Consider the following 12529-nt stretch of genomic DNA (forward strand, 5'->3'; position numbering starts at 1 on the left):
CTATTTCCAGTGCTGCCTTTGAACTAAAGCGTAAGATTCATTGATGGGAATCGAGGTGTTTTAGACTTGGAAAAAATCCATCTCATACTTGGCTTATTCTGTTATAAGCAAGGAGATTGAAGAGTGTGGATAGGCTATTTACTTAGCTTGGCCTCCAGTATCTCTCCCCCTCTTCTCTGCACACAAGAATGTACTCCAGACTCTCCTTCACATCCTTTACAGGGCGTATCCTGGATCTGAAGACTGGAACAGTGAAAAAGGAAGGTCAGCAGTCTTCCATGAGGATGTGTATGGGCTCAAGGAGATCATTTATTTGCCGTATGAGGTGAGTGTCAGGATGAGGATTGTGACTTGTCATAGGAAGAATTCAGAGCTGAGGGTTTAATTTCTGGTCAGAGGAGTTAAACTTTTAAGTCTAAGCTCCAGGTAGATTAAATTTAACTCTCAAGACCCGATTTAGTCATAACACAAAATAACGTGATAAGCAAACCAGTATTTCCTGAACTCTTCTTATGATAGGTAGGTGCTTTACGTGTCATCTCATTTTCCACAACTGCCCTGTAGAGTAGAATTCAAGGTTACTATTTTGCTGATTTAAAAAAAAATGACACAAAGAAATTGACTTCCCATGTTTGATTCAGGATTTTATTTTAATGCATACTAGTTGGATGCCAGTATCTATATTTTTTTCCTGGTGTATTCCAAGACAACGTCCATGTACTCAGGCTACTTCTTCCCCCCTCTCTTCCCTTCAGTAGACTTTCTGATTCCTTTCACTTAATAGTTAACATTTATAAATTATATACTGTACATTTTAGGATTCTGAAGAAAGGATGGTGGTAGTTTTCATCACAGGTAGAGAAAACATCTCCATGTCACAAAGTAAATTCAGATTGTGTAATGGAAATTGACTGTTGAGAGGATGCTTATTAGAAGTGATGAATAGGATATTAAGAAAGGTTTCCTGGGGATGTTACAAAATTTAATATTATTTGGCTTAGTTATTTGGAGTAGCTTCTAGACCCAGACTACTGGATTTATCACTTATCTTCTGACCTTGAATGGATTAAATGACTGCCTTGTGTTTTTATTTCTTCACCTAATATTGGGAGTTATATCAGCCTTATAAAGTTGTTATGAAGATTAGATGAATAAATATATATAAAGATGCTTAGGACTTCTCTGGTGGTCCAGTGGTTAAGAATCCACCTGCCAGTGCAGGGGACACAGGTTCGATCCCTGGTCTGGGAAGATCCCACAGGCCTCAGAGTAACTAAGCCTTCGTGCCACAACTACTGCCTAGAACCCATGCTCCTCAACAAGAGAAGCCGCTGTAATGAAAAGCCCACTTGCTGCAACTAGAGAAAAAGCCCACGTGTAGCAATGAAGACCCAGCACACCAAAATAAATAAATTTTTAAAAGATGCTTAGAATAGTGCATGACTCATAAAATTCTGTGTATGTTTTATTTATTATTAAAGAAAGTAGTGAGAATGGGAGAGAGTGTCCCAATGTGTGGACATGGCTATTGCAATGACATACGGAGGAGCAAGGTAAATAATAACGTGATTGTGTGCGTGCTAAGTCGCTTTAGTCGTGTCTGACTCTATGATCCTATGGACTGTAGCCCTCCAGGCGCCTCTCCTCCAGGGGTCTTCTGAACCCAGGGATCGGACCAGCATCTCTTTAAGTCTCCTGCATTGGTAGGCAGGTTCTTTACCACTCGTGCCACCTGGGAAGTCCTAGATAATAACAAAATACAGCAAATAGATTTTGTTGCAGCATAGTGCTCGAGTCTACAAACCGCAGCTCTCTTTGTAAATAAAGCTTTATTGGAACATAGCCATGCCCATTTATTGACATACTGTCTGGCTGCTTTCATACTCTTAATAGCAGAGTCGACGAGTTGTAACAAATTGTTTGGCCAACAGAGCTGAAAATATTTACTGTCTGGTTATTTACAGATAAAGTGTACTAACTCCTGATGTAGAGAATATCTCCATTTGTAGAGCATATAGAACATTTTGACTTAAAAACTCTGAGACAGTTAACAAGTTTTAGAAATACCAAACCTGACTTCTTTATCTTTCATTGTTAGGAGCATTGTTGCCAATTTTCTGTGTCAAGTTGTATCCAGAGCCTGTTATCTGGCTGTTAAATGATGAAAACTTCTTTGATAGTACAGCTTTTTTTCCTTAATTTATTTTTTTATTGAAACATGGTTGAATTACAGTATTGTAGTAATTACTGCTGAACAGCAAAGGGACTCAGCTATATATATATTTATGTATACATTCTTTTTCATATTCTTTTCCACTATGGTTTATCACAGAATATTGAATATAGTTCCCTGTGTCATTCAGTAGGACCTTTTGTTTATCCATTCTATATATTCCAGTTTGCATCAGCTAATCTCAGACTCCCAATCCAAACCTCTCCCACCTTTGCCCCCCTTGCAGCCCCCTGTCTACTCTCTGTTTCCCTGATTCTGTTTCATAGATAGGTCACTTGTATCCTATTTTAGATTCCACATAGAAGTGATATCATATGTTGTTTGCCTTTCTTTTTATTACTTCACTTGGTATGATAATATCTAGATTCATCCATGTTGCTGCAGATGGGATTCTTTTTTTTTTGGCTGAACAGTATTCCATTTTATATATGTACCACATCTTGTTTACCCACTCATGTGTAGATAGACATTTAGGTTGCTTCCATGTCTTGGCTATTGTGAGTAGTGCTGCTATGAACATAGGAATACATTTATCTTTTTTAATTACAATTTTGCTGAATCATATGGTAATTTTGTTTTTAGTATTCTGAGGAACCTCCATACTGTTTTCCACAGTGGCTACATCAACTTGAATTCCTCCCATCAGTGGAGGGGGGTTCCCCTTTCTCCACATCCTCTCCAGCATTTATTTGTAGACTTTTTAATTATGGCCATTCTGACCAGTTTGAGGTGGTACCTCATTATAGTTTTGATTTGCATTTCTCTATTAATGAGCCACTTTTCACATACCTGTTGGCCATCTGTATTTCTTCTTTGGAGAGATGTCTCTTTAGATCTGCCCATTTTTCGATTGGGTTTTTTTTTTTTTCAAGTTGTGTGAATGATAGTGCATCTTAATTGCTTTTAATCTCTCTGTTCATTGAAACAGGTGTGGCAATAGCTCTGTGGATTCAGTCTCCATGAACAGGCTGAGCTTTGTGAGAAACAGATGCAGGTGAGATCTTAAGCAGTAAAAAAAAAAAACACAAAGGGATGGTCAAGTACCTGTAGAGATCATCACATTTTCAACTGTCTTACTATAGTACTTCCTTCAGCAGCCCTTACCCTCATCCCTTACTTCTCAGTTACATTTTTATTTTTCCTGAACTTCTAAAGCATCCTTTGCTCATCCTGTTTAAGAAAGTTACACTCCCACTTTACCTGCTTTCTTCCTGCTGCAGTACCTTTCAGTTGCTTTACTTTGGCAAAGGTAAACAATATGGTGGTCACTTCTGGGTGGGAAAGGTCCAAGTATATTCATCCTGTTATTTAAACACCCAATAGCCTAAAGTTAAAGGTACTAAGCCAGCATTGCTTTTTAAATGATACTGAGTAAAGTTTTTTCCTCACACCTCTAATTTTTCTAGGAATGGACTTGGCTCTGCGAAGGATGGGGAACCTCATTTCGTGGTGGTGCACTGCACAGGCTATATCAAGGCCTGGCCCCCAGCAGGTAGGAAAGCTGAACAGTGATTTCTTTCCGGGTGCAGCTAGTTCCTCAGAGTCCAAGAAAGTTAGCTAACGTTTATCATATACATTTATCATATACCCGTTGCATATGAAATGTGCTTTGGTATAAACTGTAAGAAGATAGGAGAGAAAAAGTAGACTCTCTTCCTTCCATTATGGATTTTCTATTCCAGTTAGGGAGATGGATTTCTCAGACTTGAAAATGACTCAGTATTGGCTGTGTCTTTTACTGGAACTAAAGGTCAAAAGGGAATGTGAGAAAAGTGGTTGGGGTACAAGGATCAGCCTTTTAACCTGGCTGGTCAGAATTTCCAACTCTTAGCAACTTTATTACCTCCCTGCTAGATAGGTATGACTGGGAATTGGGGGATTCTAGAGGGATAGCAGCTAAGAGAGCCAACGTAGTGTATTTTGGTAAGAGGTTAAACTTTGAATTTGTAAAAACCTAGGTTTGTTTCTGACGTTATTTACTAGTGGTGTATTTTAGTAAGTTACTTGACTTAAAAAACCCTCAATTTCCTCATCTGTAATCTGGAGATAATATAACCCATAGAAAGTTATTATGAAGGTTAGGTTTAATGTAGGAAAAGAACTTAGCCTACTGTCTAGCATATGGTAGGCACCCCCAAAGTGGTAGTTAAATGTAATTAAGATAAATTAATTTTAAGTTGTAATGATATTTGAACTTTTTAGATTATATACTGTATAAACGATACATTTGCAATATATATGGTCTTTTATATGTCTATGTAGCTTTGAAAGAAATACTGTTTTTCTTGGTAAAAAGAAGATAAATATGCAAAGAGCAGCGGGAAAATGCAACCGTCTTCCCTTTCCACATAAAACATTAAAGAAATCCCAGGGCTTCTCTCTTTTCCAAAGAAGATAACTGTTGGTGTTTGGTTTAATTTCATTTTTGGTTGTTTGCTTAATTTGAAAGTCACAGGTTAGGCAAGACATCTATTCTCTTAACGATGATATGGTCACAGAGTGACCAAATACAATGTCTTCATATGTATTTGGTTTGGCCATCTTAATCTTTTGGAATATTTTGTGTAGGACCTGTGCTCTGTAATTTTTTATAGTTAATGTGAGTATAATACATGAATTAACATATATAAAAACACTTAAAACAGTACCTGATATATATGGTAAGTTCTTTTGGTTATTTACCTTTATTCTTATCTTTTAGCACTCTTTGTTGTTTTATACCTAGTCTCATCATATCTGTGTGTGTTTTAAATCTTTACACATCTAATTTTTGAAGGCAGTTGTGTTTGAGATACATGTTAAACCTTCTAACTTCAACTTCTTGAAGGTGTCTCACTTCCAGATGATGATCCAGAAGCTGGCCAGGGGAGCAAGTTTTGCCTAGTGGCCATTGGCAGACTGCAGGCAAGTATGAATTTTCTGCATCGGTTAATATATCACCCACTTTCAGTGGGAGAAAATCTTCAGGATGTGTTCATGTTATTTTTTTCTTTTACTCTCTGAATACAAATGAAGCATTCTGAAAATCTCCAAATATTTGGAGGAGTATGGCATTCACACTTAACATTGCTTCTGTTCGATTTAGCAGAAACTGAAGACAGTGAAAGATCTTTTGGAGAGAGAAGTCTTTTCCTCTTTCATACTTTTAGCTTTGCAGTGCTAAATTTTCTATTTCTATTTCCAACTAATTTCTTTTGCTCCTATACAATATAAGAGAGTTCTTCTCATTTTTCATTTCATGACTGACAGTAGGGAAGTGGAATTATTTTGATTCTCCTTACAAAAACAGATGTTTCTTGATTACTTGGGAGAATAATTTTCCAATATGAATAATGAATACAACTTAGCTAAATGAAAGTAGGTGGGTTTGGGGTTGAATGAATTTTTATCTTTCTTCACAGTTAGTGAAGAGTACATGTGTGGGAATGGAGCTAGGCCTCATGCCCTATCTGATTATCGTTTTTTCCTTTCTGGATAAGTTGTGACAGTTCAGAATCCTAAAATTGGGAACCTGATGGGAAGTACATCTGTAAAGAATAGTGTCTCTCTTTATCTCATTTTTATCTCAATTTTTTTCTCATTTTTATCTCTTTACTTTCAGGTAACTAGTTCTCCCAATTGTACAGACATGAGTAATGTTTGTCAACCAACAGAGTTCATCTCTCGACACAATATTGAGGGAATCTTCACTTTTGTGGATCATCGCTGTGTGGCTACTGTTGGCTACCAGCCACAGGTGAGGAGCTGGAGTTGTTACACCACTGATATTTAGGCCTCTGTTTTCCCTTGGATGTGCTGAGATTATTCATTCATGTAATTCCAGAGATAGTCAAAACATAGCAGCCCCAGCTCAGAAAAAGAGATGACCCTATTCTATTGATAGCTAAGTATAATCTCAGCTTCCTACCAAGGTTAGCATCTGAGCTAGAAAAATACGACTTGTGAAATCAGGTGGGAGCAGCAGGTATGAACATGTATTTCTTTGTTATTAATGATATTAATACAGATAATGATGCACTTTAGCTATAATGATATGGCTACCTTTAGATAATTCATATAATCAATCTAGGTGCATAGTAACCCATTAAATATGTAACTTTCAGATCAGTCGCTCAGTCGTGTCTGACTCTTTGCGACCCCATGAATCGCAGCACGCCAGGCCTCCCTGTCCATCACCAACTCCCGGAGTTCACTCAGACTCACATCCATCGAGTCGGTGATGCCATCTAGCCATCTCATCCTCTGTTGTCCCCTTCTCCTCCTGCCCCCAATCCCTCCCAGCATCAGAGTCTTTTCCAATGAGTCAACTCTTCGCATGAGGTGGCCAAAGTACTGGAGTTTCAGCTTTAGCATCATTCCTTCCAAAGAAATCCCAGGGCTGATCTCCTTCAGAATGGATTCTCCTTCAGAATCCAACCAATGGACTGGTTGGATCTCCTGTAACTTTAGAACTAGTTATTATAATTTATTTAGATATCTCATTCTGCAGACCAGATATAACTATATCTGAATTGAGAAATAGGTCGTTATATAAACTTCAAAATTCTAGTCACCAGGAGGGACTTGTGGCTGTGGCGGTGTAAAGAAGCTGGTGAAAAAGAGATCTTGAAAAAGAAGAACAAAGTCATTTACACTTCCTAATGCAGCACCTGTTGTAAAACTGTTGTTACCAAGACAGTGTGGTGTTGGTGTAGGGATTAGATCAGTAGATCAGAATGGAGTCTATTCTCACATTTATGGTCAACTGATCAGCTAATTTTCAACAAAGATATCAAGATAATTCAAGGGGAAAAGAAGCTTTTCCAATAGATGGGGATGGGACAATTGGATATTCACGTGCAAAATAGAATAAAACAAAAAGAACTTAGACTGTTACCTCATAGCATACACAGAAGTCAACTCCAAGATGTAAAGGTGTAAGAACCAAAGTTATAAAACTTCTGGGAGAAAATAGGAGAAAATCTTTGTGATCTTAGGTTAGGCAAAGACTTTTTTGTTGTTGTTGCACTGTGCAGCCTGCTGGACCTTAGTGCTCCCCACCAGGAATTGAACCTGGGCCATGGCGGTGAAAACACCGAGTCCTCCCCAGCAGACTGCCAGGGAATTCCCTAGACAAAGATTTTTTTTTATGACACTAAAAACGTGGTTCACAAAATAAATTTGATAAGTTGGGTTTCATAAAAGTTAAAATTTGCCCTCCTAAAAGGATATCATTAAGAAAATGAAAAGACTAGCTACAAATTGGGAGAAAATATTTATAAATCATATATCTGAAAAAAAGACTTGTATCCAAAATATATGAAGGACTCTTAAAGCTCGTTAAGATAACCAGCCGGTGAAAAAAAGAGCACAAGATTTGAACAGATATTTCATCAAAGAAGAAATATGAATAGCACATAAAAAGTTGCTCGTCATTAGGAAGATACACATTAAAATCACAATGAGATACCATTGTATCCCATTAGAATGGGTATAATCAAAAAATATTGGCAAGACCATGGAGAAACAGAACCTTCATACATTGTTGGTAGGTAAGTAAAATGGTAAACTACTTTAGAAAAACATTTTAGCAGTTTCTTAAAAAGTTAAACACACACTTACCCTACAAATTAGCAGGTCCACTCCTAAGTATTTACCCAAGAGAAAGAAAGCATATGTTCACAGAAAGTCTTATACACAGATGTTCATGACTGTTTTATTGATAATAGCCAAAATGTGAAAACAGCCTAAATGTCCTTTAACTAATGAATGGGTACACACTGTGATATATCCATGTGAGAATACTTATAAGCAATAAAAAGGATATACTATTGATATTTGGAACAACACAGATGAACTTCGTTAAAATATTAGGTTAAATGAAAGAAGCCAAACCCAAAAGACTGCCTGTTCTATGATTTCATTTGTACAGAGAAGCTAAACTAAAGAAGCAGAAAGCAGATCAGTGGATGGCACAGGGATTGACCTCAGACTGGCAGAAAGGAAATTTTAGGGGCAGTGGACATGTTCTAAAACTAAATTGGGGATAAGAGTTATATAACTATATAAATTTATTATAGATCATTAAATTAAAATTATAAAATTCACTTGGAATGAGTGTAAATTATACCTCAAATCTGTAAAAAGTATAGTTAAAATAAATGTGCAATATCCTGAAAAAGAAAATTGCTCTAGAGGTCAGTTATTTAGCAGATTCCATTTTTTTGTGTGTTTTTTTCCCCTCTAATCTATAATCCTAGGATAAAAGCAAGAGAAATTAAATCCAGTTCCTCTCCTAATGGGCCAGGGGAAGTTAAGTGATCATAAAAGTGTTGATCTTACTTTTCTTTTCCTCTTTTAGGAACTCTTAGGAAAGAATATTGTAGAATTCTGTCATCCTGAAGACCAGCAGCTTCTAAGAGACAGCTTCCAACAGGTAGCTTTTTTTCCTGGTTTGAATTGGAATAATATTTTTGTCTAATATATATTATTACATTCATCCAACAAATATTTATTGAGTACTGATTAATCGAGCAGTATGGCAGGCCTTGCAGTTTTACACTATTACTTAACTTGTATTTTTAAGAAACAGAAAGGACCAGTACTTGGAAATTATGGATAATGTAATGTTCAAGGTACATTGGCTTTGGCTACTCAACATTAAAGTGGCCATCTTTAAAGTATTTAAAATATTCTGCACTTAATTGAACAGTGAGTAGTAGTTGAATAATTCATTTCACAGTTCTTCTATAGATAAGTAAGAGTTAACTCTTAATTGTAAGCTAACTCTTAATTGTACTTTTTAGGCCCTAGATTCTGAAAACATCTGGTAAATTCTAATTTCAGGACAGACTTGGCTTTAGATGTATTTTTTATTATTATTTATATTAGATGGGTTAATTTCCCTCTTTAAGCCTCACTAGTGTTTTTACTGGGTTTCCCTGGTAGCTCAGCAGGTAAAGAATCCACCTGCAACGCAGGAGACCTCAGTTCGATTCCTGGGTCAGGAAGATCCCCTGGAGAAGGGATAAACTACTCACTCCAGTATTCTTGGGCTTCCTTTGTGGTTCAGTCATTAAAGAATCCACCTGCAATGCGGGAGACCTGGGTTTGACCCCTGGAAGAGGGCATGGCAACCCACTCTAGTATTCTTGCCTGGAGAATTCCCATAGACAGGTGCCTGGTGGGCTGTAGTCCGTGAGGTTGCAAAGAGTCGGATGCGACTAAGCCCAGCACAGCATAGTATTTTTACTGATACAGTAGGCAAATAAGATAAAGCATTTAAAACACATAGCCCAACTTCTAGAGGAAATCAGACAATGGCAGTAAAAAGTGTTTCCTGATTTTTCAGCATCACTTTTATCCATGCACTTTTTATCCATGCAGAAGGATCACATTGCCTTATATGTGCAGTCTTAGAAAAGCTATTCTGACTTCTGTTGAAACTGTTCAAAGCTAAGGACATGGACTTCTGGCAGTGTGAGAAGATATTGTACAGTATATTTTAAATCCATGAAATTCATAATTCTGACACATTTGGCCACAGAGTTCCTACCATTTTATCACTTGTAGAAAGTGTTTATTCCAAAGCAATGGGTGATTCAGACACACTGTGATCTCAAGGTTTTTATTCTGACATCAGTTGCTGCTGTGATACTAGAGTACTAAGCAAAGGTACTTTTTACTGTGCAGACTAGTTGGTGCTTAATAGTTGCTGATTTCTAGATTTTGATATTTCTTAAGTCTAGATGGATTTATATTTCTTTTTGCTTCTCAGTACATAAATTTAGTTACTATTTCTAATGAAACTTGTTTTCCTTGTTTTCTTCCCATTTTGGTTCTTGCTGTACTTTGTTTCACATTTGATTTTTTAAAGTTTTATTTATATATTTAAAATGTACCATTTTATTATTGTTAAGTGAAATATATCCCATTTTCTGTTATAATTATTTCTTAAACTGTAATACCAGCAGTAACTGCCACTCTTCTGTCAACTTAAACACAAATGTTATCACTTAACTTTTGGTTAAAAAGCAATTTATAGTGTAGGTATTTTGAAGTACTGAACTTATAATCTGTTGGTGTAGATACGTACAGCCATAATCAGGTTTCAAATCCAGTACTTGGTTTGTATACAAATGTAATATTCATTGTGTATATATTATTCAGTGAGCACATGAAAGTGTTAAAGATTACTTAACAGTTGTTCATATCACATTTTTTTAGATGTTAAGTAAATTTGTTCTTAAAGAAAAAACACATAGCCTAGGGCTTGGCATATAGTAAAAACAAAACAAATATTAGCTTCTAATATTTTTATTATAAAGGAGGAGGATTCAAAAGATTATTTTCTATTCTGTGAGATCAGAAATGAAAATAATTAAAAAATTACTTTCTTTTAAAAAGCAAAATAAAACTAAAGCCATTTTGGTTTTATTTATAGAAACCTTCATGTGTGCTGTGAAAACAGAAATTCTCAGGCATAGTGGTAGAAACTGGGATTGAGGGGCAGCATGTAGGCTATGTTCATTGTCGTTAAACTTTTAAATTTTTAGTAAATTTGCTAGATCAGTGTATCTTTAAGGGACTTTCCAAAGGAAGTGGGGAAACATAGTCTTTTCTCTCCTGGAAATAATTGTTATTCTTGTTTGACATTGGTGAAAGTGGTCAGATAGCTTGGCACTCTAAAAAGAAACATGATAAATATACCTCCTTATTATTTAGTCGCTTAATAATGTTTCACTCCCCATGTTGTTTTGTTAGTAACATTGCAAAATATTGTTATTTCAAGGATAGTAACACAAGAATCCTAGGATTTTACATGTCTAAAGAAAATTTTTTTGCGAGTTTCAACTGATAGCATGAAAACTTTTTCAGGTCGTGAAGTTAAAAGGCCAGGTGCTGTCTGTCATGTTCCGGTTTCGGTCTAAGAACCGAGAATGGCTCTGGATGAGAACCAGCTCTTTTACTTTCCAGAACCCTTACTCAGATGAAATTGAGTATATCATCTGTACCAACACCAATGTGAAGTATGTACCTTAAAGAACTTTTCCAGTGTTGGAATTTCTCATGGGACAAGTCTGCTTGGCTACCTACCTCTTCCTTCTACTTTTGTAGTAGTAAATACCATTAGTTGCGCATCTGCCAACTGCTTAGAATTTGGGGTAGTTCATCCAGGTAGAATTAAAAAAATTTTAATTTTTTGTAGAAATATAGTTGATTTACACTAGTAGAGTAAAATTTTAGCAAACAATAACTTAGAGAGTAGATTCTGACGTGAAGAGTTTGGTCAGTTGACCTTTGAACATGAGTTTGAACTGCAATGGTCCACTTATACACAGAATTTTTTCAGTAGTAAATAATACAGTACTACATGAACCCCATATGGAGGGCTGACTATATAAGTTATACTCGGATTTTTGACTACTTGGAGAGTCAGTGCCCCTAACCCTGAATTGTTCAAAGGTCAACTGTATTTCAATTTTGTTTCCGTCTTGTCTAGAAATAATTTTGTTTTATACATCAGTTTATTGTTCTAGTCTGGCAGATTTTTTTTTTTTTTTTCTAGAACGGGTGTCTGCAAACTTTCCTAAGAGAACAGATAGTAAATATTTCAGCATTGTGGGACATACAGTCTCTATTGCAGCTTCTCAACTCTGCTCTTGTAGTACAAAAACAGTTCTAGACAAATGAAATGAATAAAGATGGCTGTTTTCCAGTAAACTTTTATTTACAGAAACGGGCAGTGAACTGGATTTGGCCTGTGGACCATAGTTTGCTTTAGAGCATAGCTATATTAACTATTAGTTTCTGTTTCTCTAGTCTTTCATTGTTTTCTGTTTGAACTTTTTCTCAGCTTTGTAAGAGTTTTTTTAAAATAGATTTCATATACCATACAGTGTACTCATTTAAAGGGTATAATTTTTTTAGTATGTTACAGGGCTGTGTGGGTATTAGCACACACAAAATAGCTATTACCCCCAAAGAAATCCTATACTAATTAACAGTATCTTCCTCAAGACCTGTGTAACTTAATCTCTTCTGCGTCTCTCTAAATTTGCCTGATCTAGACATTTCTTATAAATGGAAACACATTTTTGTTTATCCGTTCATTGGTTGGTGGATATTGAGTTGTTTACATTTTTTGGATACTAAGAATGCTGCTGTAAAAATCTGTGTACAACTTTTTGTGTGGATATGTTATTCTCTTGGGTATATACTGGCTCAGCTGGTAAAGAATCTGCCTACAATGCAGGAAACCCCGGTTTGATTCCTGGGTTGGGAAGATCCCCTGGAGAAGGAATATTCTACCCACTC

General features: G+C 36.2%; 1 protein-coding gene across 2 annotated transcripts in view; it reads left to right on the forward strand.

Moving 5' to 3' along the window:
- ARNT (aryl hydrocarbon receptor nuclear translocator) overlaps positions 1 to 12529 on the forward strand; it is a 66783-nt gene that overhangs the window by 47086 nt on the left and 7168 nt on the right. For both annotated transcript variants that reach the window (XM_070785735.1, XM_019956119.2), the window contains 7 exons: positions 223 to 325; positions 3162 to 3227; positions 3640 to 3725; positions 5061 to 5137; positions 5835 to 5969; positions 8574 to 8648; positions 11090 to 11241. In XM_070785735.1, the coding sequence (XP_070641836.1) occupies positions 223 to 325; positions 3162 to 3227; positions 3640 to 3725; positions 5061 to 5137; positions 5835 to 5969; positions 8574 to 8648; positions 11090 to 11241 (694 nt within the window). The remainder of the gene's footprint in view (positions 1 to 222; positions 326 to 3161; positions 3228 to 3639; positions 3726 to 5060; positions 5138 to 5834; positions 5970 to 8573; positions 8649 to 11089; positions 11242 to 12529) is intronic.

This window comes from Bos indicus, chromosome 3, assembly GCF_029378745.1.
Source record: "Bos indicus isolate NIAB-ARS_2022 breed Sahiwal x Tharparkar chromosome 3, NIAB-ARS_B.indTharparkar_mat_pri_1.0, whole genome shotgun sequence".
Classification (NCBI taxonomy): domain Eukaryota; kingdom Metazoa; phylum Chordata; class Mammalia; order Artiodactyla; family Bovidae; genus Bos; species Bos indicus.